Source organism: Oryx dammah, unplaced genomic scaffold (genome assembly GCF_014754425.2).
Source record: "Oryx dammah isolate SB20612 unplaced genomic scaffold, SCBI_Odam_1.1 HiC_scaffold_8, whole genome shotgun sequence".
In the NCBI taxonomy this organism is placed as follows: Eukaryota; Metazoa; Chordata; class Mammalia; order Artiodactyla; family Bovidae; genus Oryx; species Oryx dammah.
The window spans coordinates 16,992,584-17,019,250 of NW_024070192.1; the positions used below are offsets into that span (position 1 = coordinate 16,992,584).

At 36.8% G+C, this 26,667-nt stretch overlaps 1 protein-coding gene across 3 annotated transcripts in view; it reads left to right on the forward strand.

Moving 5' to 3' along the window:
• NSF (N-ethylmaleimide sensitive factor, vesicle fusing ATPase) overlaps nt 1-26,667 on the forward strand; it is a 149,238-nt gene that overhangs the window by 73,889 nt on the left and 48,682 nt on the right. For all 3 annotated transcript variants that reach the window (XM_040245078.1, XM_040245080.1, XM_040245079.1), the window contains exons 9-12: nt 703-902; nt 18,313-18,478; nt 19,492-19,566; nt 19,753-19,940. In XM_040245078.1, coding sequence (XP_040101012.1) covers nt 703-902; nt 18,313-18,478; nt 19,492-19,566; nt 19,753-19,940 — 629 coding nt within the window. The remainder of the gene's footprint in view (nt 1-702; nt 903-18,312; nt 18,479-19,491; nt 19,567-19,752; nt 19,941-26,667) is intronic.

The window sequence follows — 26,667 nt, forward strand, 5'->3', positions numbered from 1 at the left end:
ATCTTTAATGCATTTAGCAATGGTTGCCTCGAAAAGAATTGAATGAAGCTTCCAACGTTGGAAGCTTCATTTTCTTCGTGGTGGCTCTGAGAAAGCAGGTTTCTCACTTGGCATAGTCCTGTGAAATAGGCATTCAGCTTTATCCACAAAGTCTGTAACATCCATCTGAATCCTGTGGATTGCTCAGTCCCCACCCAACTCAGACATGTCTGCCCTTTCTTCAAGTACTTGTATTGACAGGTAGACCTGTAATTTCTATGACTAAGATATAGTTTCCATAGCTATTGTATCATAATAGATTTGTGTTGAGTTAAATTTGCCTGAAAACAGATCTTTCTTTTCCCCTGCTAGCTTTAAAGTAAAGGATAATGAAAAAGAAGTAATAGTTCCTAATTAGGTATTCAAGTCAAAGAGACATTTTCACAGTTAAAAGTATTTGTTCTAAACTAAATCATAATTCAGATATACTTTTCCAAGACCTTTAATTGGCAGCTTTCCCCCTCAACTATTGGTACTGGTGTAGGAATTGTTTGTGAAATATTCTATTTTAAAAAGAGCTTCAGTTCATTCTTGTTCTGTTTATAACACCTGGATATTAATGTATGTTAATGCGATTGCTGTATTTTTCCTAACATGCATATGAAGAAAGGAAATTTTGATGTCTTACTTAGTTGATGTAAGACTGTTCTCTTTTCCTTTTAGGCTGCAAACATGTTAAAGGCATCCTGTTATACGGGCCTCCAGGTTGCGGTAAGACTCTGTTGGCTCGACAGATTGGCAAGATGTTGAATGCAAGAGAGCCTAAAGTGGTCAACGGGCCGGAAATTCTCAACAAATATGTGGGAGAGTCAGAGGCTAACATTCGTAAACTCTTTGCTGATGCTGAAGAGGAGCAAAGGAGGGTAATGCTAATATAATTTAGTAAAAGTTTGTTGTCATTTATATGACGATTGAAACCCAAAGTTCTGGTGGAAAACGTGTTGCCATAATTTACAGTTTGAAGAAATTGCAAGTAAAATTTATTTAGAACTGAGTTATGTCACTGAACTGGGATTACGGGAGATTTACATGTTGTGAGCAGATGTCAGTATCCACATGTTCAGAATACAAAGATGGATGGTGATATAAACCAAAAGTTTTGCAAAAACATATCATGAATATCTTTTTAAGTGACACTTTTCTTCCACATTACTTCTAGAGTCTTGAACTCATTTATCATGAAAGAGAAAAGTTAAATCCATAAAGAGACTTACAGAATTACGTATGTGTAAAGTTCTTGTGCAGAAAGCTAGTTTACTTACCACTGACCCAACTCAGCTGTAGAGTGACAGGTATAAGCTGTTAGGTCACAAAGGAAAATTTGATTTGGGTCTTAGAAAAAAAAAAATTAACTAAAAATCAAACCAGAGTTTACTAATTGGGATGGCTAATTTTATGTTAGTTTTCTGGGCCCTAGGGTGCCCAGACATCAGTTAAACATTGTTTTGGTTGAGTTGTGTTTACCATTCGAATCTGTAGACTGAGTAAAGCAGTTGTCCTTGCTAATATGCCATCAGTTGAAGACCTGAAAAGAAGAAAAAGGCTTACTCTCACTTGAGTAAGAGGGAATTTCCTTCTGCCTGACTGCCCTGAGCTGGGACATCAGTTTTTTTCTGCCTTCAGACTCGAACTGAAACACCCACTCTTCCTGGCTCTCAAGCTTGCAGGCCTTTGGATGAGAGAGCCACACCAGGCTCTCTTGTGTCTCCAGCTCACCCAGTACAGATAGTAAGACTTGTCAGTTCCCATACTTCTGTTAATAAGTTCCTTATAATTAATCTCTAGATAGGTAAAAAGATATAAATCTAGGTCTAGAATAAATATATTTTTTAAAGTACCAGTAGAACAGATAGAACACATCTATAGATCTATTGATTCTGTTTCTCTGGAAAACCTTGACTAATATACTAGTATTAACATATTTGTTTCATTAAAGAAAAGTTGAAAAACAATGTCATGAGATTTCTGGTTCTGGAAATACAGTAGACTAGGAAGCATGAAAACATACAAAAATCTTCAAATGCTGGGTAAAATATAATTAAAATATTTTCAGAAGAACAATTGAGCTCTCAAGAAAGAAATGTCTTCAGAAATTAAAAGAAAACTGGAAATTAAAGTGCTAAAGATAATAAGCTTCCTTTTTTGGTTCTGGTAATGTGTGCCTTTGAGTTTTAGCATCCACCAGCTGACTCACTGGCAAAGTCCCTGACACTGAAAAATATTGAAGGCAGAAAGTGAGGGCATCAGGGGATGAAATGGTTAGATGGCATCACTGGTGCATTGGACATGAACTTGGGCAAACTTTGGGAGATGGTGAAGGACAGCGAGGCCTGGCATGCTGCAGTTCATGGGTTGCAAAGAGTTAGACATGCCTGGGTGACTGAACAACAACACGGGGGCATAAAATGAGCCCTTGAACTTGCTTAAGATATGGACTAGGAACTGGAACCTCCCAAGTGACTGTATCCTCAGTGAAGAGAAATGACTAGGAATTATTTTCCTACCAACACAGAAAATGACAGAATTGTTCAACTATTTGCCTGGGTTCTAGAGTGGAAGCTAAGGAATCTCACATGGCAATTCTAAACCATGGATCTTTGGCTCATGCTTAGGAGGTGGCCGGGGAAAGACATACATATGCACACAACCAATATACTTTGAGGTCCCCAAATTGGGAAGTTAATTTTAAAATGAATCCTGGATTAATGATCCCACATAGAGTTGTTAGATAAAAGAACATCCCAAAGGGTCCTCCACCAAGCCCAGGCCACAGGAGCTTCTCACAGAGAAAGCTAAAATATCTCCAATAAATAGAAACATCATCATCAAAATTTAAAACTCAGCAACTAGGTTCAGCATAAGCAGTAGCTTCAGCTGAAGAGAGAAGTGATAAACAGAAGAATAGACCTAAAGAAATCACGCAGAATGTGGCACAGAGAGATACGGAGATGGAAAGTATGAAAGAGAAATTAAGATAACAGAATTAAAATAAGAAACCCAAATAGAATAGTATAGAGGCAATATTCAAAAATAGAATGGCTGAAAACATTCTAGAATTGATTTTTAAAAACTTAGATTTATAAATACTTAAATTCATGTAGCACCATGAGTTCAAATGGGATAAGTAAAAATTAACTTATATGTAGATGCATTGTAGTGAAACTGGAGAATGCCAGAGAAAAAAGAGAAACATCTTAGTATTAGCGATGAAGAAATGATGATGACATCCAAAGAGATATCCATCATGTTGACAGTAAAGTTTTTAACAATAGCAAGAGAGATCAGAAAACAGTGGAAAGGTATCTTCACAGAGCTAAGTGAAAATAACTGTCAACTTAAAATTTTATACCCAGTTTAATTCTCATTCAGGAGTAAGATAGAATGAAGGTATTTTTTCAGATAAAGTCTAATAGAATTAACTATTAGAAGCTTCCAACAAGTCACAGAAGCTTGTTGGAAGAATGTGAAGCAGGATATACTTGAGACTGAAAAGTACTGAACCCAGAAGGAGTGGATTGGGTACTAGAAACAATGGTAAGCAATGAAATTGGTGAAAATGTAGATAAAATTTGGAACTTTAACTTCTGGCAGTTGCAGAGTAGGTAATTTAAATTGTGCCTGCCACTGAAGACTACCAGAAAGGCTCAAAGGAAAGTTTTATTTACTTATTTTTTTGCTTGGAGGCAACAAGAGCGTACAAGACCTATGGGGGAGAATGGAGGCCCAGGGGGAAAAGGTCCCAGTGTATGGGGTCACTGTTCCTCTGGAGAAATTAGCCAATTCTGGAGAAAGTTGCTAAACAGCTCTGTAACCCTTTTGACTGGCTAGTGAGTGAATGTAAGGGGGAAAGAGATTAGAGCCCATGACCCACAAAGAGGAGACTCTTGATGAACCTGCTCACTTTTGAGTCGGGACCATGAAAGGCTACACCATAGGAGCAAATGTTAACCAGAAATAGACATGTTCTTACAGAGGCTACAGGTAAGCTTTGAATTGTGTCATTCTCTAAAACTAGGCTGAGGGTTCCTAAACGACTAGTGACCCCGGCATTTGGCAGAATTGTACATCCTTCCTGGCGGAAGGTAGTGTCATGCAAGGTCATAAACTGCTTCTGTAGTTTGCAAATGCAGTGCCTGGCTTATAATCAAAAGGAATCAGATACACAAAGACATAAACACACACAAAGAAAAACAAAAGATGATAGAAATTGGGCCTCCAGATATTGGAATTCTCAGATATAGTATTTTAAAATAAGTATACTTATCATGTTCAGAGAGAAAAAAGATTGAAAAATTTGGCAGAGCATTGGAATATGTTAAAAAAAAATCAAGTGGAAATTCTGAGAATGAGAAAGTAAATTAACTCACATTGAAGCAACAGATTAGACACATCCAAAGAGAAAATTAGTGAACCAAAAGATATTAAACAAAAATAACCAGAAACAAAGAATGAAAGGCAATAGAGATAAAACCAAGACAAGGTCTAGTGAACATATTTAAATTTCCAAAAAGTCAGGAGAAAGAGAACAGAGCAAAAGCAGTATTTGAAGAAAAAGAGGTTTAGAATTTTCTAAAACTGATGAAGAACATCAGTCCATGGATTCCAGAAGTAATATGAACCTCAGGCAAGAGAAATACCAAAGAATTCTACATGTATGCTGCTGCTGCTAAGTCGCTTCAGTCGTGTCCGACTCTGTGCAACCCCATAGACAGCAGCCCACCAGGCTCCCCCGTCCCTGGGATTCTCCAGGCAAGAACACAGGAGTGGGTTGCCATTTCCTTCTCCAATGCCAGAAAGTGAAGTTGCTCAGTCATGTCTGACTCTGCATGTATAGATAATCATTGTTAAACAGCTGAAAACAAAAAAAAAAAGAGAAATCTTAAAAACAACTAGAGGAAAAAAGTGAATTATTTTTCAATAAGCACAAATAGCTGCCATTTGTCTTCTCAGTGACTTAGCTGGTAAAGAACCTGCCTGCAGTGCAGGAGACCTGTGTTCGATTCCTGGGTTGGGACAATCCCCTGGAGAATGACTACCACTGCAGTCTTCTGGCCTGGAGAATTCCATGGACTGTATAGTCCATGGGATTGCGAAGAGTCGGACGTGACTGAGTGAGTTTCACTTTCACACTTCTTATTCTCAACAGAAACGATGAAAATCAGAAATCAGTTAAATGCCTTTTTTTAAGAGAGTAACTTGTCAACCTAGAATTCACAGTCGTATAAATATACAGTAAATTACTGTATTATAATAAAAGTAAACAGACTATGGCAGCCTATGGACTATATAGTGCATGGAATTCTCCAGGCCAGAATACTGGAGTGGATATAGCCATTCCCTTCTCCAGGTATCTTCTCAATCCAGGGATCGAACCCAGGTCTCCCACATTGCAGATTCTTTACCAGCTGAGCCAACCAGGGAGACCCAAAAATGCTGGAGTGGGTAGCCTGTCCCTTCTCCAGTGGATCTTCCCAACCCAGGAATCGAACCAGGGTCTCCTGCATTGCAGGCGGATTCTTTACCAGCTGAGCTACCAGGGAAGCCTGGCTGTACCCATAGCTATTCATATTTGTAGATATCACAAATGAATGTTGAGCAAAAGAAATCAGACAAAGGATCATCTGTGCTGTATGATTTCATTTATATAAAGCTCCACTAAAGTATAGTGTTTAATGATACACGTTCCTTAGTTGGTAAAACTATAAAGGAGAGAAATAGTTACCATAAAAATCAGATTGTGGTGCCTTTGAGGCATTATGGGTGAGGGGTGTTGGGGAATGGTGGTAAGGAGACACTGCCAGGATGCTGGCACTATTCTAGTTCCTGTTAAGGTTACATGGATGCTCATTTTATGACAATTCCTTCAGACATACATACACATTTGGGGAACTTTCCCCCTAGGTATGCCTTATTTCACAATAAAAAGGTTTAAAAGAGGTAAATTTAATAAGCTTTCAATGTACAAAATGATAATGATGATCAGTATCATACCATTATTTAAGGATAGAACTAAAATACAGAACAAACCATGTGGTAAGTGGGTTGAATTCATATAAGATCCTTGTATTATTTGGGAAGAAGATGCTAATGTTAATTAACATAAAACTTAAGTCATATGTTTATACGAAAATTGTATGTAGTTCTCAAGCTTTTCAAGGCATGAGGGGGAGCTGAGGAAGGAATAAATAAAACTCAAATACTTTACAAGCAGGAAGGGAATAACATGACTCAAAGTGTGAAGACACTGAAAACGTAACTTTAAAAAAAGATTTAACTTCCAACAGCAGTCAGAATGGTAAGGTAACTAGGATTAAATCTGTTTTAACAGGAAAAATAAAGGAGAAAATTATAAGCAGTTTTGAATTTTCAAGAGCTAATAAATGGTAAGATAGAACATGTTCATATGGGAATCCTAACATTATCATAAAAATGACAGTTCCGCCCATATTAATCTGTAAGTGCTTTTCCAATCAAGTGTAACATGAATTTTTTGGAATTTAACAACTTTTTTATTTGGATGCTTGAAGTGTCCTGGAAATTTTGGAGAATAATGCAAACTTACTTATTCAGGTATCAAAACTTATGGGAAGGCTGTAGTAATTGAAACAAGTTCTTTTTTCCTGCATTTTTCTTTTGGGGGAGGGCTATGCTGGGTCTTTGTTGCTTCAAAGGCTTTTCTCGAGTTGCAGTGATGGGGGGCTACTCAAGTTGCAGGGCATGGGCTTCCCATTGCGGTGGCTTCTCTAGTTGTGGAGCATGGGCTGTAGGCATGCAGGCTTCAGTAGCTGCGATTCCTGGGCCCTAGAGTGCGGGCTCAGTAGTTGTGATGCACAGGCTTAGTTCCTCCACAGCATGTGGGGTCTTCCTGGACCAGAGATTGAACCGTGTATCCTGCATTGACAGGTGGATTCTTTCCCACTGAGCCACCAGGGAAGCCCAGTAATTGAAACAGTTTTATATATGCATGTAAAAACAGACCAAAGAAACTGAGGAACATAGGAGGAACTTATTATGTGAAAAGTGGCTATACAGATCAGAGGGGATATAATATACTGTTCCATAAATGGGACTGAGATCATTGTCTTTCTGGAGAAAGATAAAGTGTAGTCCTTATCTCACTTCATACAAAATTACAAGATGGATTTGCAAAAAGCAAAATTAAAAGTTACAAAAGAAAAGTTTTAGAAGAAGAATAGGGAAAAGCTTTAAGAATTGAGGCTAGGAATGAATTTCTTTAATACAGAGAAATCAAAGATATGGGAAAAATGTTAATTTGGTTACATTAATATAAAGAAAATTCTTTGTCAAATTACACTAAATACAAATGTCTCAAACTAGAGAAGATATTTAAAGTCCATATAATCCACAAACAATTGGCATCTTCTATAATGAATTCTCTGTAATAACTCCTATATAAGAAGCAAAAGGCTCTATACAGTCAGCAAAAACAAGAGTGGGAGCTGACTGTGGCTCAGATCATGAATTCCTTATTGCCAGATTCAGACTGAAATTGAAGAAAGTGGGGAAAACCACTAGACCATTCAGGTACGACCTAAATCAAATCCCTTATGATTATACAGTGGAAGTGAGAAGTAGATTTAAGGGACTAGATCTGATAGAGTGCCTGATGAACTATGGACGGAGATTCCTGACATTGTACACTAAACAGGGATCAAGACCATCCCCATGGAAAAGAAATGCAAAAAAGCAACATGGCTGTCTGAGGAGGCCTTACAAATAGCTGTGAAAAAAAGAGAAGTGAAAAGCAAAGGAGAAAAGGAAAGATATAAGCATCTGAATACAGAGTTCCAAAGAATAGCAAGGAGAGATAAGAAAGCCTTCCTCAGAGATCAATGCAAAGAAATAGAGGAAAACAACAGAATGGGAAAGACTAGAGATCTCTTCAAGAAAATTAAGAGATACCAAGGGAACATTTCATGCAAAGACGGGCACAATAAAGGACAGAAATGGTATGGACCTAACAGAAGCAGAAGATATTAAGAAGAGGTGGCAAGAATACACAGAAGAACTGTACAAAAAAGAGCTTCATGACCCAGATAATCTCAATGGTGTGATCACTCACCTAGAGCGAGACATCCTGGAGTGCGAAGTCAAGTGAGCCTTAGAAAGCATCACTATGAACAAAGCTAGTGGAAGTGATGGAATTCCAGTTGAGCTGTTTCAAATCCTGAAAGATGATGCTGTGAAAGTGCTGCACTCAGTATGCCAGCAAATTTGGAAAACTCAGCAGTGGCCACAGGACTGGAAGAGGTCAGTTTTCATTCCAATCCCAAAGAAAGGCAATGCCAAAGAATGCTCAAACTACCGCACAATTGCACTCATCTCACATGCTAGTAAAGTAATGCTCAAAATTCTCCAAGCCAGGCTTCAACAGTACGTGAACTATGAACTTCCAGATGTTCAAGCTGGTTCTAGAAAAGACAGAGGAACCAGAGATCAAATTGCCAACATCCGCTGGATCATGGGAAAAGCAAGGGAGTTCCAGAAAAACATCTCTTTCTGCTTTATTGACTATGCCAAATCCTTTAACTGTGTGGATCACAATAAACTGGAAAATTCTGAAAGAGATGGGAATACCAGACCACCTGACCTGCCTCTTGAGAAACCTGTATAAAGGTCAGGAAGCAACAGTTAGAACTGGACATGGAACAACAGATTGGTTTTTCCAGTGGTCATATATGGATGCGAGAGTTGGACTGTGAAGAAGGCTGAGTGCCAAAGAATTGATGCTTTTGAACTGTGGTGTTGGAGAAGACTCTTGAGATCCAACCAGTCCATCCTAAAGGAGATCAGTTTTGGGTGTTCATTGGAAGGACTGATGCTGAAGCTGAAACTCCAATACTTTGGCCACCTCGTGTGAAGAGTTGACTCACTGGAAAAGTCTCTGATGCTGGGAGGGATTGGGGGCGAGAGGAGAAGGGGACGACAGAGGATGAAATGGCTAGATGGCATCACTGACTCGTTGGACATGAGTTTGACTGAACTCCGGAAGTTGGTGGTGGACAGGGAGGCCTGGCATGCTGTGATTCATGGGGTCGCAAAGAGTCGGACATGACTGAGCAACTGAACTGAACTGAAGAGGTAAGAAAAAGACAAACACCACAATTTAAAAAACTGGCAGAGGACATGAAATGGCAGTTTCTCAGAGGAAGAACCCAACTGAAGATAAGCAAATGAAACATTGCTCAGGAAAAAGCATAAAGAAAAATCACCTTATTAACAACCTGATAACATTTACAAAGGCTAATAATGCCAAAAGTTGATGAGGTTGTAGAGAAACAGGACTTCATATACATTACTAGTCATAGTATAAATTAGATATACAGTGGGTAATAGCTTGTAGATTAATTTGACAGCATCTTATAACAATGAAAATGCACAAACCCCATGACCCATGAGTGCTCTACTTCAAGACAGCTACCCTAGAGAAATACTCTTGCACTTATGCACAAAATGACATGTATCAGAATGTTGGTTGTACTGTATGCAGTTGGGGGGAAAGTAGAGACATCTTGATTCTTCCCAGTAGGAAATAGAATATCATCTTAGACATTAAAATAAATAACAGATGTACGTGGACCAATATGAATAACACCAGAAATATAACATCAATTTTTTTTAATCTAGTACTATTAAACCCTGTCATTTTCTACTTTTTCTAATTTTTGTTGGTGGTAAAAATAAGTTTTAAACATTGCGTTTATAACAGCCCTTCTACTGCTTCAAATCTACTTGTTGGGTGTTTAATCATTTTAGTTTTACCCAAGGTGGTTTTCTCCCCTGCATTCCAATAAGTTCTTGTTCATATTCAGGTCTCTAGCTGTCTCAGCTGCGTTGGGTCCTAGTATATTACTGCAAGTCTAATGACTGATCTCAACTCTTCGGACAGTCCCAGAGCCAGTTCAGTTTTACATTCATCCCTTGTGTCTTTGTGTCAGTTGCTCAGTCATGTCTGACTCTTTGCGACCCCATGGACCATAGCCCACCAGGCTCCTCTCTCCATGGAATTCTCCAGACAAGAATACTTGAGTGGGTTGCCATGCCCTTCTCCAGGGGATCTTCCTTACCCAGGGATCAACCCAGGTCTCCCACATTGCATTCAGATTCTTTACCGTCTGAGCCATGAGGGATTTCATCCCCTAATACTACAATATTTTTTGCTTCAAATATCGTTGTACAGCTCAGAATACCATGAAAAATAGTCATTACCATTTACTATCTGGATTGAAAGAACTCCTTTTTAAAAATTACTTGTAAGTTGATTTACAGATCATTTAAAAACATAAAAATAAAGGGAAGCAGAGACTATTAAACTATTTAATAAGAGCTTAAATATAGAAAACCAAATTTTTATCCCATATTTTCTTGATTTTGAAGACATCTGTTGACTGATCAGTAGATACTAATGTATATCCAAAATGGGCAGGACCCTCTGAGTGTAACTGTTCATCAGTTGTCATGCATGAACTTGTATACTGATTGTAAATTTCAAATGACATCTCTCATAGATTATAGTTTATCGTTACTTCTGGTTCTTCTGCTTGTGTCATCAAGACAATACTTGAAGAATTCTTTTTTTAATTTGGCTTAGAATTTTGTTGAAAAGAGGATGGCCATCAGACACTCTGTAGTTGCAAAATATTTTTGTTTTTAGGTTTGTATACAGCTTTTTAACGGCCAGTCTAATTTTTTAATGTCTACATCATCTATTTCTTCTTATTATTTTGTAATACCTGCCTTCAGCATCTGTTGTCTTATTCATCCTTGAGTTTGAGACAGTCTGTTAGCATACCGTCATCTAAAGGCACATAGTCAGATTTTACTTAGAGTGATCCATTTCATCATCTTCAGTAGTATCTCAGGTGCTGCTATCTCACTCTTTGTATTCATCTTTAGATTCATCCAATAATTGCAGAATGTTTTCCTCTGTTGATTTTCTTTTCTTTGCCATTACAGCCATAAAATAAAAAAATCTGAACTGTGTTCAGTTAAAGCTAAAATCATGCAACAAAGATAGTGGATGGTGTCTAGACTTCTTTTATACCTTTTTGAAAGCAGATATAATACTTTGGGCAACACAGTAAAAATGCTGAAAGTTGATGTCATCCGATATTTATTTTACTATTGCATCATCCTTCAGAGAAATACCATCATTCTTTCATTTTTTTATAGGACTAATTGACGAGTGATGATGACATAATTTCTAGAATGTTGAAATAGCATAATATATCTTAGATTTATAAAAAGATCCAATGGACCCATACAGTAATTACAAGATAGAATGAATTTTATTTTATTTTGACCATGCTGCATAGCTTGTGGGATCCTAGTTCGCCTATCCAGGGATCTCACCTGGGTCCGGTGAGTGCAGTGTCCCAATCACCGGACCACCAGGGAGTTCCCAGAATGAGTTCTATTCTATTTTTTTAAAAAAATAATTTCTGAAACTTGTCTGGTGGTCCAGTGGTTAAGACTCTGCACTTCCAGAGCATGGGGTACAGATTCAATAACTGATTGGAGAACTAGGATTCTGCATGCCATGGGGCATAGCCAAAAAAAAAAATTCCCCCCTTTTTGTTCCTGTAGGAGACTTCTAGGGAAAAAAAATCATGCGATACCAATTTTTATAAATATTAATACTGCTTAACAAAGAAAATTAAAAACCAAAATTGTGTTTCTAATGGACCCTAATGGTATACTGAGGATTAAACATCAGGTGCAGGTGAGAAGCATTTTATAAGATCTGTTGTGATAGTTTCTACATGGCTGCATAGGTATCTTTGTTGCTGATTTGAAACTTGCAGACAGTTTAAATATGACACTTAATAATAAAACTGAGTTGGCAAAGAATTTCTAGGTAGGTATTAATCATAGCTAGGTTTTTCTGATATACTTTTCTCAATTCTTACACCCAGAAATGGCTTGGTGTATTCAGCTAATGGCCCCATGGAGAGTATATATGTGTTACATAATAAAGAAAAGCATCACCTCTGTGATTCTGGACAGTCCAGGCTGACAAAGACGAACACTTGCATATAGGTCAAACTAGCTAAATATAGAACAGCCATTTTCCAAGGCTGTTGCCAGGGGCTCAATGGCATCAGCTGTTTCTGTGGGGGAAGACTTTGCAGATAAGAACAGAGCTAGAAGTCAGTGAATTGAAGAGGATTGGATTATGGAACTTTAAACTTTTTGGTAAAGGGTTTATTGATGATTCAGCTATATTAATCTGTGAACATTAATCTTGACATCTTCTTTACCCAATTCCTAATTTATTACAATAAGAACTTGCCTTTATTTAAATAACGCACCTGTAGAAATTGATGTTATTGTACTCCCTACGTTGGGGGAAGGGACCTGATGACAAGTCTCAAGATTAGCAAGGTTCTGAAAAGGTCAGAATTGTACTGAATTATGTTTAGGGAAGATTGCTCCTGTGATCATTAAATCAAGCACAGTGTTCTTATTGTTTCTGGCTTCCCTTCCATACAGATGATTTTTGAGGTTGGACTGAGAAGGAAGTCATGATTCCAGTGGTAACATAAGGCACATTGACAGCAAAATTCATACATTATAACAGCTTTTTGTTTTATGCTGTATTGACAGACAACCTTGAATAAAGGTGTCTTTAAAAAAATAGCATAAAATCTCACAGCTTTTCAGTCACAGACAGGAGTGTCCTTGTTTTTTATTGAAGACAGCAAGAATTAATACTGTACTGTCTAGAATTTTTTGGCAAAGCTAAGATTGTAGTTTCAATTCTTCATTCTCTATCTTCTCTACAGATAGGTGAATAGGTTTTGGTGTTGAAGTTTTTTTAAGCAACAAGCTATCATTTATCTTTAGATATCTGTTAATAAATATGGCAATAACAGAAATTATTTTTTCAGACTTTAGTTTTAAACCATTGTGGAAGGAGAACAATTTGTAAGTTATATTCTGGAAAAAAATATAATGAACCTTAGTTAAATTTTGAAAACCTTGATGAACACATGACTGTCATCTTGCATAAGAATGCATTAAAGAATGAACAGTATTCCAAATAATGAATAATAGAATGTGTGATAAGATGTTATATTTTTTATTTATTATTATGAAGTAAAACTAACTTTTCTGAATTTTAATGTGTACCCTTTTACGAATTTTGACATGTGTATAGTTTCATGTAACAATCACCAAAATCTAGATGCAGAACATTTACATCACCTCTCAGAATTCGCCTGTGCTGTCCCTTTGCTAATAACTCTTGGTAACTACTCATCTGTTGTCTATCCCTATACTTTTGTCTTTCCGAGTGTCATATAAATGGGACCATAACTGAGCGACTGAACTGAGCTGAACTGAATATGTAACCTTCTGAGAATGGCTTCTTTCACTCAGCATATTGCCTCTGAGCTTTCATCTTAGTTCTCACGTGTATCAAACATCCTTTTATACTCTTGAGTAATATTCCATCCTGTGGATATACCATAGTTTGTTTATCCACTCACCCACTAGAGAGCATTTGGGTTGATTCTAGTTTGGGGCAGTTACGAGCAACTGTAAACCCAGGAGTGGAATTGCTTGATCATACTATGTTTTATCTGGTTTTTATTTTTTTAAGTATATATTCAGGTGTGTTTTAGATCCTTTCCAATTTCCTTCAGGCCATGTTTAGAACCATTTTTCTTCCTACTTCTGATACAGCATTTCATCTTTCATCTTTGTCATGTTTTCCTGATCCTGTTTTCTTTGGGTTGACTTTATTGGAATCATCTTCTGGTACTGTAGCCCAGAATCTGTCTGGCTTTTATATTTCTCCAGCTTAATTATATGATTCATCTCCTTACAGAATCTCATTTGCTTCTATACTCTGCCATTTGTAGATGACTTTCACATCTATCTTTCTGTCCTCTTTTGTTCAGTTTATATCTTGTTATCTGGAGGACGTTTCTAACTAGATGTCCTGTTAACAGTTCAGTCTTCTCATGGTAGAAACTTAAAAAAGAATTTTTTTCCCTTCTGAAGCTTTCTTATCATAATCATAGGTAATTTATTACGTTTGCTGTTACTTCCCCTTTCCACTTGCAGGCAGTAAGCAAATCTAAGACTTTTGTTTTTTAGTCATCACTACTCCTGTCACCAAAAGTCTCTTAAAGAGTCTGTTCACCTCATTTACATTCCAGTGTTTCTCGCTGACCTTCCAACTGCATATTTCTCCTTTTCCATCCTAAAGTCAGGATTAAAATCATCTTGTATAAAGAGCATTCTGCTTTTGCAGTTGTGTGTGTGCTTGTGTGGGTGTGTGTTTGATCTTCTCTGTTTCATTAAAAAGGGCTGTTTCTGGATTTTAGTCCCTATTGTGATAGTACTGTAACTATTGTTTCTCATGTTGGGTAAATTTTATTATCCCGTTTATAGGGCCTGGATTTCCCCCTTAGCCTTCTGCTCAAGTGGCCCTGCATGCGTCTGAATTCTTATCTGTTAGTTCCTCTCTTTCTCCTTCTATTTGCCTTTGTTCAGGAATAATTTCTCATACCCCACAACAAGAATACCTGTTATGTAGGAGGGCACAAAGTTGTGCTTGTAGATAATATGATCATCTACATAGAACATTCAAAAAAATCAACTAAAAAAAGCATAAATAAGAGAGTAAAGTAGTCAGATATAAAATAAATACAAAAAATTATTATCATTTCTACATATATACTGTCTCTGAAATATGTGAAAATCCCATTCATGATTGCCAAAAACCATAAATAGGAATCTTTAAGAAGAAATTTATAAACTCAGCCATTAAAAAGAATACATTTGAATCAGTTCTGATGAGATGGATGAAACTGGAGCCGATTATACAGAGTGAAGTGAGCCAGAAAGAAAAACACCAATACAGTATACTAACACATATATATGGAATTTAGGAAGATGGCAATGATGACCCTGTATGCAGGACAGCAAAAAAGACACAGATGTGTATAGCGGACTTTTGGACTCAGAGGGAGAGGGAGAGGGTGTGATGATTTGGGAGAATGGCATTGAAACATGTATAATATCATGTAAAAAAAATAAATAAATAAATAAAAGTACAAAACTTTATTGGGAGACATAAAAGCCTTAAATAGTTGGAGAAATATATTTAGAACTGAATAAACATGTCAGTACTTCCTAAACTAATTTAGAGATTAAATCCAATTTCAGTCAAAACTTGGCTTTTTGTTTGTTTTTAATTGGAGAACATATTTTTACTCTAGTAGGATTCTAATAATCATGGGGCAGGAAACAAGATTGAAAGTAACTGACAGTTATAGAGAAAAAGGTATGGAGAGAAAGAGCTTGCCCCAGCTGCTACTGTCCATAGTATAGGCTGAAAATACCTATCATATGTAAAAATATAAAGCCTGATAGAAATAGTGTCTTGATGAAGAAAGGATTATTGAGTCAACAATTTTGGATCAGCCTAATATTTGAAGAATTACTTGGATTCTTACTTGTGTGTGTGTGCTCAGTCACTAAGTCATGTGTGACTCTTGTGACTCCATGGACTGTAGCCCGCCAGGCTCTGCTGTCCATGGGATTTTCCAAGCAAGAATATTGGAGTGGGTGGTCATGTCCTTCTCCAGGGAAGCTTCCCAATCCAGGGATTGAACCTGCATCTCTTGCATTGGCAGGCAGATTTTTACCACTGAACCACCTGGTTTGATTATATATAAAAATTAAACTTCCGATAGATTAAAGAATTATATGTAAAGTAAAAATTTACAAGAGAATAAAATGTAGGTGACTACTAGTATCTGTAATAAGGGAAGATTTTAAAGATAAAAGTAACAGAAAACATCATAAAAATAAAAATTGATAATGTTGGCTGTTTAAATAATAAAAATACATTTTAAAAAACCCATTTACCAAAAATATACCATGAGTGAAAGTTGTTCAGTCGTGTCCAAGTCTTTGCTACCCCATGGACTATACAGTCCATGGAATTCTCTAGGCCAGAATACTGGAGTGGGTGGTCCTTCCCTTCTCCAGGGGATCTTCCTGACCCAGGAATCAAACCAGAGTCTCCTGCATTGCAGGTGGATTCTTTACCAAATGGCAAATTGGGATAAAATATGTATAACAAATATAGTAATACCCTAATGTATAAAGAATTTTAATAAATTGATAAAAATTATTAAATCCCAACAGAAAAATGTACAGAGGACATGAACGAGTAATAAAAGTTGACAATGGTAAAAAATATATATATGTGATTTTAAAAAGTACCAACTTCATCAATAATTAGACAAGTGCCAATTAAAAATGATTGAGAAATGCCATTATTCATCTGTCAATTTGGGAACTACTTTTTACTTGTGGAGATATATCAAGATAGGCAGTGTTATATACTGTGGTAGGATTATTATAAAATGATAAAACCTCTCTGGAAAAGATTTGAAAGCCTATTTCAAGAGCATTAAAATACTCAACACACCTTTTAACAATTTGCCTTCATGAAGTATTGTCAAAGATTTCAATATAAAAATGTTCATTGCAACAGCTTTTATAATGCTAAAAACTTAGAAATTACTAAGTCTGTGACAGTAAAGAATTAATGTGGAATAGAGGAATTAAATTATGAAACCAGTCATAATGATGAAATATTATGGGGCATTAAAAATTGTAATGTATAGCTGTATACATTGTAATATAAAAATTATAATGTATACTTACAGGCATGGGAAAGAGCTTAAAATACTGATATCTGAATGAAAAAAGGAATGCAAACTTTTACGTAGTACCAAACTAATATCAGTTATTTCTTGCTAGTTGATTTTGGATGATGGTGATTTCTTTACATTTTTTGGTATTTTTCCAATTTTTTATAGTGATCATGTATTTTGCAAGTAGAACCAAAAATAATAAATTTAGATTTTTAAAAAAGAAACAGTTAATGTTCAAGCAAATGAAAGATGTAATGAGTTTCCAATTTTTTAATTAAGATAAATTTAAAACAAATCTGAAGAATGTTAACAGCATTTATCTTTAAGTGATATGTTGATAATTTATTTTTAACTTATTTCTACTTGTTTTATAACTTTTGCTCAGTTAACATCTAATACTTTCATAATCAAAATTTTGTCTATTAAAAAAAATGATATCCTTACTAGAGGTTTAGTGAATACCAGTCATATCTAATCTTGAATCTCGTTGTGGCCGTCATTGATTTTGTCCATGAGTTGTTATATTTAGGTTATGTTTATTTTCACCTGTTTGTTTTACTAATCCCTAATGGTTTTTCTTTTTTAAAAAAAGTCTCTACAGTGTACTTCTGCCTTTGGTTCCTGACAAGAGAGTTAATTACTTAAATATAAATTGCTAGAAGGTTTGTGATAACTTAACCTAATCACTGTTGGCATTTAAAAGTATCTGCATCTATTAGAAGTTCAAAATATATAAACCGATTTCTTTTTCATTATGACTTCATATCCAACAAAATAAAACAGAAGTCACGATGTAGAGGAAACAGCACCTGCTTGACTGTGTTCTTTTGATAAATTGGGTGGCTCAGAGGTTAAAGTGTCTGCCTGGAATTTAGGAGACCAGGGTTCGATCCCTGGGTCAGGAAGATCCCCTGGAGAAGGAAATGGCACCCCACTCCAGTACTCTTGCCTGGAGAATCCCACGGAGGGAGGAGCCTGGTAGGCTACAGTCCACGGGGTTGCAAAGAGTCGGACACGACTTCACTTTCACTTTCACTTTCACTTTTCTCTTTATTGTTCAGAAGCAGTCTCTTTTCATGTGATATAACTGAGTGTGAATCAAGTTCACCTTCTCCCATTTGTCCAATTTCCAGTCCACCTCTGAGTGGAGTTCCTCTTTAGCTATATACTATGATAAACATTAAACCTACTGCTTTGGGGGCTATCCTCTCACCAAAACTCAGGGAAAATGGAAAGGAGTTGAAATTCATGGAATTAAGAAATGTTGGAGAGTTCTTTCAAAGAATGAGGTAAGAAATGTGTGTGAATGAGTAGTTGGTTATGATGGATATTCACTTATATCAGTATATAGTGTATGTTTTCATTTTATTTCTGTTAAATAGGAGATATGGAATGCCTTTTCATTTTGCAGAATTCTTAGACTGCAGTTCCACCTTTGAGAGGGCAGCAGCCATGATTATACTTGCTATATTTATTAGTCAAATGGAGTGAAAGCTTTGTTTTGCTTTCTTGATTACCTTGTTTGATAATATATTCAAATTATGACCTTTAATGTAATTTCTTCCCTTACTAGCTTGGTGCTAACAGTGGTTTGCACATCATCATCTTTGATGAAATTGATGCCATCTGCAAGCAGAGAGGGAGCATGGCTGGTAGCACAGGGGTTCATGACACTGTTGTCAACCAGCTGCTGTCCAAAATTGATGGTGTAGAGCAACTGAACAACATCTTAGTCATTGGTATGTTTGCTTGATTAAAAAAATAAAGTACTGTGATTTCAAAAATATTAGATACGCAGGTTCTAAATTCAGATTTGTGTAGCTTGTAATTTTATATGTAATTTTTGAGTATAATTTTTATATGTAATTACATATAAAATTTATATGCAATTTTATACAAACATTTTGGCCTATGTTGCCAAATTAGAATCAAGTGATATTGAAGAATTTCATTGTTTTAATGTCTAGCCACAATAAACAAACTCTGGGTAAACTCTAGGCAAACTTAGGCAAACTCTGGGAGATAGTGAGGGACAGAGAAGCCTGGCGTGATGCAGCATATGGGGTCATAAGAGTCGGACGCAGCTTAGCAACTGAACAATAACAAGTCCCAAGAAGACAAATGAAAGATGAGTTCTAGTGACTCATGGCTTTAAACTTGTAGTTAACAGATGAAAAAGGCAGCACTGTGTAAGTGGTGGCTTTCACATTGGTTTCTGTAGGCCTCCAAGGGTCCTCAGAGGTTCTTCAGGTTCTGTGCAGGCCAGGGCAGATCATACATCCCTATTATAACTTATTTTTAACTGCCCTATATACTGAAGTTCTTCTTAAGATGACTTTGAAAACAAAACACAAATTATGCTCTTCATGAAGGTTGAAAACCTTTCACCTACAAAAAAGGGAAGGGGTCTTGAAGTCAGATAGGTGTTCACATTGCCCCTCTCTCCTTTGACAGCTTACCTACCCCATTTGAACCTAAAGTTTTCTTTTTAAATATTTGATGCTTTCATTACATTTATATTCCACTGGCGTATACAGTAGTGAAATACTAAGGCAAAGTCCCCAGATATTTTTCTTAGGTTAAGAACAAATGATATTTTTGAAAATCATTGCTTTTCTATTTGACTTTTATAAAATTGCCCTCTTAGCTTGTCAGGGAAATTCTTGCAACTATTCTTGCATATGCTAAAAGGGTATTTTATCTTATTTTTGAATTCTGATCATTTGTGTATTGTTTTAACACCTTTGCTCAGGAATGACCAACAGACCAGATCTGATCGATGAGGCTCTCCTTCGACCTGGAAGACTGGAAGTTAAAATGGAGATAGGTAAATAGCTCTGTCACCGATTGGGGTAGGGGGCTGTAATTAGAGTTCATTAGCAGGAGCAAAGTCATATACCTTAATATTTGTTAGAGAAGTTGTATATCATGAAAAGCAGATATTGATATACTTGAGTGGCTATAAGAAAAGCATTAGGATTATAATTATCTATTTTATTTCCAATGTTATCAGGCTTACCAGACGAGAAGGGCCGATTACAGATCCTTCACATCCACACAGCAAGGATGAGAGGGCATCAGTTACTCTCTGCCGACGTAGACATTAAAGAGCTGGCCGCAGAGACCAAGAACTTCAGCGGCGCTGAGCTGGAGGGCCTGGTGCGAGCAGCGCAGTCCACTGCTATGAACAGACACATAAAGGTCAGTAATATCCACTGCCAGATAGGAGTCTACAGCCCTGTACGTCCTGCGCTAGTATTCTTCCTGTTTTCTTTCAAGCCTTCCAAGGGCTAGACTAATACTGACTGACTTTCGATGGAGAACAGACATGATGAAAGGGATTAATTAATTGTCAACTGCTACGTCTTCAGAGTAGTTGGAAAAAAAGATAATGGTAGCACCTGCCCCGTGGAAACTACTGACCCATTTAACTTAGGTTGCCCCCATTTGATGCTCATATGTGAAGATGGTGATTTTGAAGAATTGTTTAAAAACGTATGCGGTGTTGACTTGTAACATGTCATAGGAAGTTGGATGTCCTACAGGCTGGAATTATGGGGGCTGCTTCATTAAGTCAACATATTAAATACCTGCTTGCTGTTTTCAAAGTATTAAGCTGGAGACACAAAGGTAATGAAGCACAACCTCTTCCCACAAAGAATAGACAGGGAAATGGATGTGTTTGCAAATTAATACAATAATGTTATTGATGCTTTAGGAGAAATACATACAAAGGATACTTTTACTTTGGTAAATAAAGCTTGATAAAGTGCATTTGATCCTTTGTCAGCCCTTCTCAGGTTTTACTTATCACCTGTAGTTTGATGACTCCCAGATTTATGTCTCATCTTTTAAAAGTATATTTCTCCCACTTTCAGTTTTATACCTGGATGTTTTATCAGGTCTCGGATTTAATATTCCAAAACCAAATTCACTTTTTTTTTTTTTTTACTACTTTTCTTCCTGCTCCTGCTTCCCTATTTATCCCAATTTCCTAGGCTCAGAATTCCAAGATTATCTTTGATTTCTACCACTCTACTGTGTCCTACCTCAAGTTATTTGCCAGATTTTGTCTATTCTACCTTGACAGTATCTTTCAGATCTCATTGCACCACTGATCTTCTATTTGATTAAGCTTCCTGTTTCATAGCATTCTACTCTTCAGAACCTTTCAGCGACTAACCATGATCTACAGAACAAAGAACCGATGTCTTAGCCTGGTCTTTAAGGTCCTTTTAGACATGACCTTAAATTGGCCCTTCTTGGTGTGTTCCCAGTTATTCTTCATGCACTTCAGCCAAGCTGAAATATTTACCAGTCATCAGATATTAACGTATTTTACTATTCTCTGATGTTGCTTTTTTTTTTTTTTTTTTTACACTTTACTGAGAATCTTTACCCTCTATGTTGCTTATCTTTTCTTTCTTTCTTTTTTGGCTGTGCCACAAAGCGTAGGGAATCTTAGTTCCCTGACCAGAAATCAAACCCACACCCCCTGCATTGGAAGCACAGAGTCTTAACCACTGGACTGCCAGGGAAGTCCCTACTTATCTTTTTGATACCTGACTCATGTACCACCACTCTCTTCAAAAAATGTTCTGATTCTCCCTCTCAAGAACGATGTGTTCTCTTCCTTCTTGAACTAGTAATGTATCAGGAATTCCCTGGTGGTCCAGTGATTAGGACTTGGTGCTTTTATTGCCATGGCCCAGGTTCAGTCCCTGGTTGGAGAGCTGAGATCCAGTAAGCCCCATGACACAGCCATGGGGCTTTTTTTTTTTAATAGTAATGTATCATTTATGATACCTTCTGTTGACCTTCAGTCAGTGGATTTATTTAGCCTACTCTATGCCAGACACTGTGCTAAGGGTTGTTGCTCCCATTTCCTCCCCTTGAGCAGCTCACAGTCTAATCCTCCACATACAGTAATAGAAAGTACATGCAAGGTAAGAAAGTGAAAAGGTGTCAGGTGTGGTCAGCTTATCAAGTGAGAGGAGCTTTCACAGAGGAATTTCTGGGTGAACGTGTTTCCTCGTGGGGCCAGGCATTTTAGGCAGAAAGAACAACATACGCAGAGGATCAGAGACACAACAGCATGGTGTGTTAAGGATAATTCAGTATTGCTCCAGCATAAAAGGTAGGGAAGGGGAGGTAGAGACGTGGTGGGGGATAAGTCAGGAGGCTAACGCAGGGGATGGAGCACAAAGAGCCTTTTATATTGTGCTCAGAAGTATGGACGCCTTTTCTGTGAGTAGTGCTAAGTCACTGAAGAGTTTGAAGAATAGCAGTGGCATAGTGTTAAAACATAAGCTCACTCTGGCAGCTGGGTTGAGTGGAGTATTTAGGGGAGTAAAGTTGGCGACATGAGACAAGAGAGGGGAACTTGTGTAACAATTCACGCAGGAAATAATAAAAGCCTAACAGGTTGAGTATGTTTTGTTTGGATATACCCTAGCAATGGTTTTAAACCAAGGTTAGGTAAACTATGGTCCACGGGCTATATCCGGCCAACTATCAGTTTTTAACAAAGGGCTACCATACTATCCACCAATTCCACTCCTGGGAATATGTCCATAATAAAACATGATTTAAAATGAAAAAAAAAAAAAAAAGAAAGTTTTTGGGAACACAGACCCACCTGTTCATTTATGTGTTTTCTATAGCTGCTTTCATGCTGCAATGGCAGAATTAAGTATCTGCAACAGAAACTGCATGGCCCACAAAGCCTAAAATATTTACTGTCTAGCCCTTCATGGAAAAAGTTTGGCAACCCTTGTTCTAGACTTGAAGTCCTTATCTTATTCATTTCTGAATCTCTCACAGTATCTAGGTCTTGATACTGAGAATATGGTAGCTGCTTAGTAAATATTTTTTTAACTAGTAAATATGTATTCTGAATCAAACTCTATCCATAAATCATAATTAATTCCCTTGCATAACATAATTGACTTTATTCTCACTCAAGAATGCCATGCCCTGGGCCAGGGACTGGTACCAGCTCATGATCCATTAGGAACTGGGCCACAGAGCAGGAGGTGGTCAAGGGAGCAAAGTTCCATCTGTCATTCCCTGTCGCTCACATGACCACCTGAACCCTCCCCCATTGGTGGAAAAATTGTCCTCTACAAAAGGTAGAGGTGCCAGAAAGGTTGGGGACGACTGCCATAATGGAAGAGGCCACTTTAGACAAGATGTTAAACGTCTTTAAAATCCTGGAGACCCTGTGGCAAGGAGGATAGTATACTACTGCTTTAAAAAACAAAAGACCCCAAGAGTGCCAAAGGACTGGAATAGTGTGGGAAATAAGTGCTGGAGCCTTGATAGGTGGGTCTGCTCATTTCATCCATCCATCCTTCCTCCTTGCTGGAAGAAATCTTAGGAGAAGTGCTGAAGTGACAGTGACTTCAAGAGAAATTATATGAATGTTGAGGAAACTGCTCCCCGCTATACTGACCTTTCACCTCAGTCCACCATCAGTGCTTCTTGATGCTATAATCCACAATTATGAGTTTATTAGTTATCAGATTTTTCATCTGCATTAGCTACTGGATTTTTATCTTATTTAGTCATTTGTCATTTTTATCACGATAACCTTATCCCCAAATGTCTCTAAAGCCATTCTTAAGAAACGTGCTTTCTTCCAGCGTGTATTGGATTTATTTACACACAAGGCAATGAGGAATGGTGGGATGGTGACAGGTTTTGTAGTCAGAAGGTGTGGTTATGTGTTACAGTTCTTTCTACTTTATTGTTTCTGATTTGTCAAGAGGAAATAACTACCTATTTCATCAAGTTTTTGTGAAAATAAAATCAAATACTATTTGTGAAAGTGCCTTACAGACTATATAAATGTTTGTTGTTATTTCCATTTTTGTTATTATGGCTAATTTGAGAATATGTATATATTTGAGAATATATATCCTTTTCCATATCTGAGTTTTTAAAAATTTTTGTTAACTATTTGTATTTATAATATTTCTAATTTAAAGCTAGATCCACCTGTTTAACCACCACTGTACAGAATATATTATCCTTTAGATTTGCAAGTAAGAAGTAGTACAAATAGTGGACATTATTTCCCTCACTTTTTCCATGTGGTTAAATTATCTTTAAACTTAGGTGACACATATAGCCTTGTGACCAACACTTTTTGTACCAAACATCTTTTGATTATTTTGAGTATCTGTGGAATATCCAATGCAAAGGACTTCATAGGTACTTCAGGAAAGGGAGAGATGTATAAGACACTAACCTCAGAAAAGAAGGAGTACTATTTGGTCTCTTTTCTGTATTAAAAAAAAAAACTGCACTGCCCAGGTCTTTAAACATTGTTTTCCCAGCAGGACTCTTGCTCAGTTGAACAAAAAGCACACGGTTTTAGTATTCTCATTGCTGTATATATTCAGAGCTTTATTGGTAGTAATTGATGAATAAGTATTTAACTTGAAACTTAATGACTTACAGTTGGTGTAGAACTTACGCACAACATTCATCTGTTTACTATGACGTTCTTCCTTTGTATTATAAAAAGCCATTGAGAATTTCCTGGCGATCCAGTTGATTAGGACTCAGTGCCTTCACTGCCAGGGCCTGGGTTCAGTCCCTAGTTGGGGAACTGAGATCCTGTTAACTGCATGGCGTGGCCAAATGAATAAATAAATAAAGCCATTACTAGTGTTATATTGCTTCTTTTTCAAAAGAATTAGACTTGACAAAGTCAGATGGAATAAACTAAACAAGTCTTCCCTGTTAACTGGTTTTTTTCAGGTTTTCTTAAGTGGAAAATCCAGTCACAAACCCCTGATGTTCATGTCATTTATACTTAGATCCATGTTTGTGGTCACCTAAAATTCATGTGACATTTGGTTGTTTTTAGCTGAAAGGAATTTCTGCTTCAGGTAGAGAATATTCATAACCCAAATTTCTTCTGTGCTAATCTGTTATAAGGAAATAAATTCAGGACACACGTGCACTTAATAAAGGAATCAAAACTGATTTATGTTTACAGAATTTCAATAAAATTATTTTTTATTTTCTGTAGAGTTTTGATTGATTAAGGTCATTCTACCCTTAATTTAAGAGGAATGATAAGAACTTTGAAAGGTCAGATTTAAAAGGTTATTAAATTTAAGGGTGACCACTGGATATTTGCTAGTGTTGAAATACAAGTTTATTAGTTTCTGCAGGTATAAGCTGAAAGATGGTGCCTCTTCTATATTGATTAGCTGTTATAAATAAAATGCAGAAAAAATTGATCTAATTCAGACAAGTGAGAAAAGTTTTTCTGAATGAATAAAAATTCAGAATTGTAGATTTTTTAAATTTTTTAAATTTTTGAAAAAACAGTAAAAGTTAACCAAGAGAAGTCCTTAAGAAACTTATTTTAATGAATAGGTAGAAAAAGTTTATAACTGTAATATTGCTTACTTACAATTAGGTAACTTATAAAATTCATGGAGACCTGAAAACAACCTGTTCTAAAATAACTCTCCCTCAACCATCGTAATTCACCTTAGTTCACTGAGTGAGTCCTTTCTTAATAGTAAAAATATGAGTTTCACACTTGTTGCAGTCCTAGAATCTCTTATTTTTCAGCAAATGCCAAAAAATAGACAAGATTTTCCTTGCATATTGCTATGTTTCTCTCATTTTAATGTAGGTTCACTCTAAGAGGAAATCATAATAGTATTTTATAACACTGTTATGAAAACACTTGCCCATGCCTTCCTATGTACACACGAGAATCATTTTCTGGGGTAATGATAACCAGGTAGATTTTTGAAGACGTGGTTACATTGTCTCCTAGTTTCTAGTGTTTATTTCCGTTCCTTTTACAAGTGAACTGTTTTTGTCTCTCAGAAAGGTTCTAGAAATTTCTCTTCACCTTTGATGCTCTGATAGCTTACAGTAGTGTGTCTAGACAGGTATAAGTTTCTTCCTGTTTACCCTGATTACTCATTGAAACCTTTAAACTGCAAAGATACACCTTTCTTCAGCTAGGGACATTTTTTTCTTCTTTTACTGTTTGTTTTTTTTTTCTCTCTATTCTTTCTCTCCACTCCTTCCTCTGAGACTTGTCTTAGATTAGGAAGTTAAAACTTACAGATTCATGTTCCCTGCTTTTGAACCTTTTTCTCTCACTTTCTGTGATTTCATGGGATTTGGGGCAGGAAGGGAGATAAATAAGTGTATTTTGTTTGCCGTCTTGTTCCAGTTTTCTGACAGTTCTTTTTATCCCATAAGGCTGAGATTTTATAAAATGTCTGTCGTTTTATTTGTCTCAGCAGTCAGTTTCTAAGGGACATGACTCATATTTTATAATAATCTTTAGAAGGTTGATATTGCTTAACATAGTTTGGTTTTATAGTCAGATTTTTTTGAAGATAGGTTTAAAAAAAAAAAAAAACCCATAGTACCATTTTAAAAATTAGACTCACTTGCCTTGTGCTATTTGGAGTGAGCCCAGTCACATTAAAAAGTTGTGTTGGTATCTCATTCACTCATCAGGTGCAGGCAGCTCCAAGTGCTGATAAAGGCCTTGACGCTTCTCCAGACGTCTGTTCTATGTAGGAGCTCCAGGTGCAGTGAGCAGAGTATTTGGAACTGGCACACAGAGTCATGAGCACAAAGTATGAGTAAAAACCAGTCGTAGGTCCTTGGTCTCCTAGGATAATGGTTCACAAACCTGGTTGAGCATCAGAACCACCTGTGTACTTTATAAAAATATGAATTCCTGTACCCTCTTCTGGACCTGTTAAGTCAAAATCCTACAGGTTTGAACTGGGCACGTGTGTGTGTATGTGTGTGCGCGCGTGTGTGCATGCGTGCGTGTGTGTGTATCATTCTGATAGGCAGCCAAGGATGAGAACCACCTTCTTAGAGACCCCCTCTTTATATTTTCTTCTCCTCGTGCCTCATTTTGGGGGGG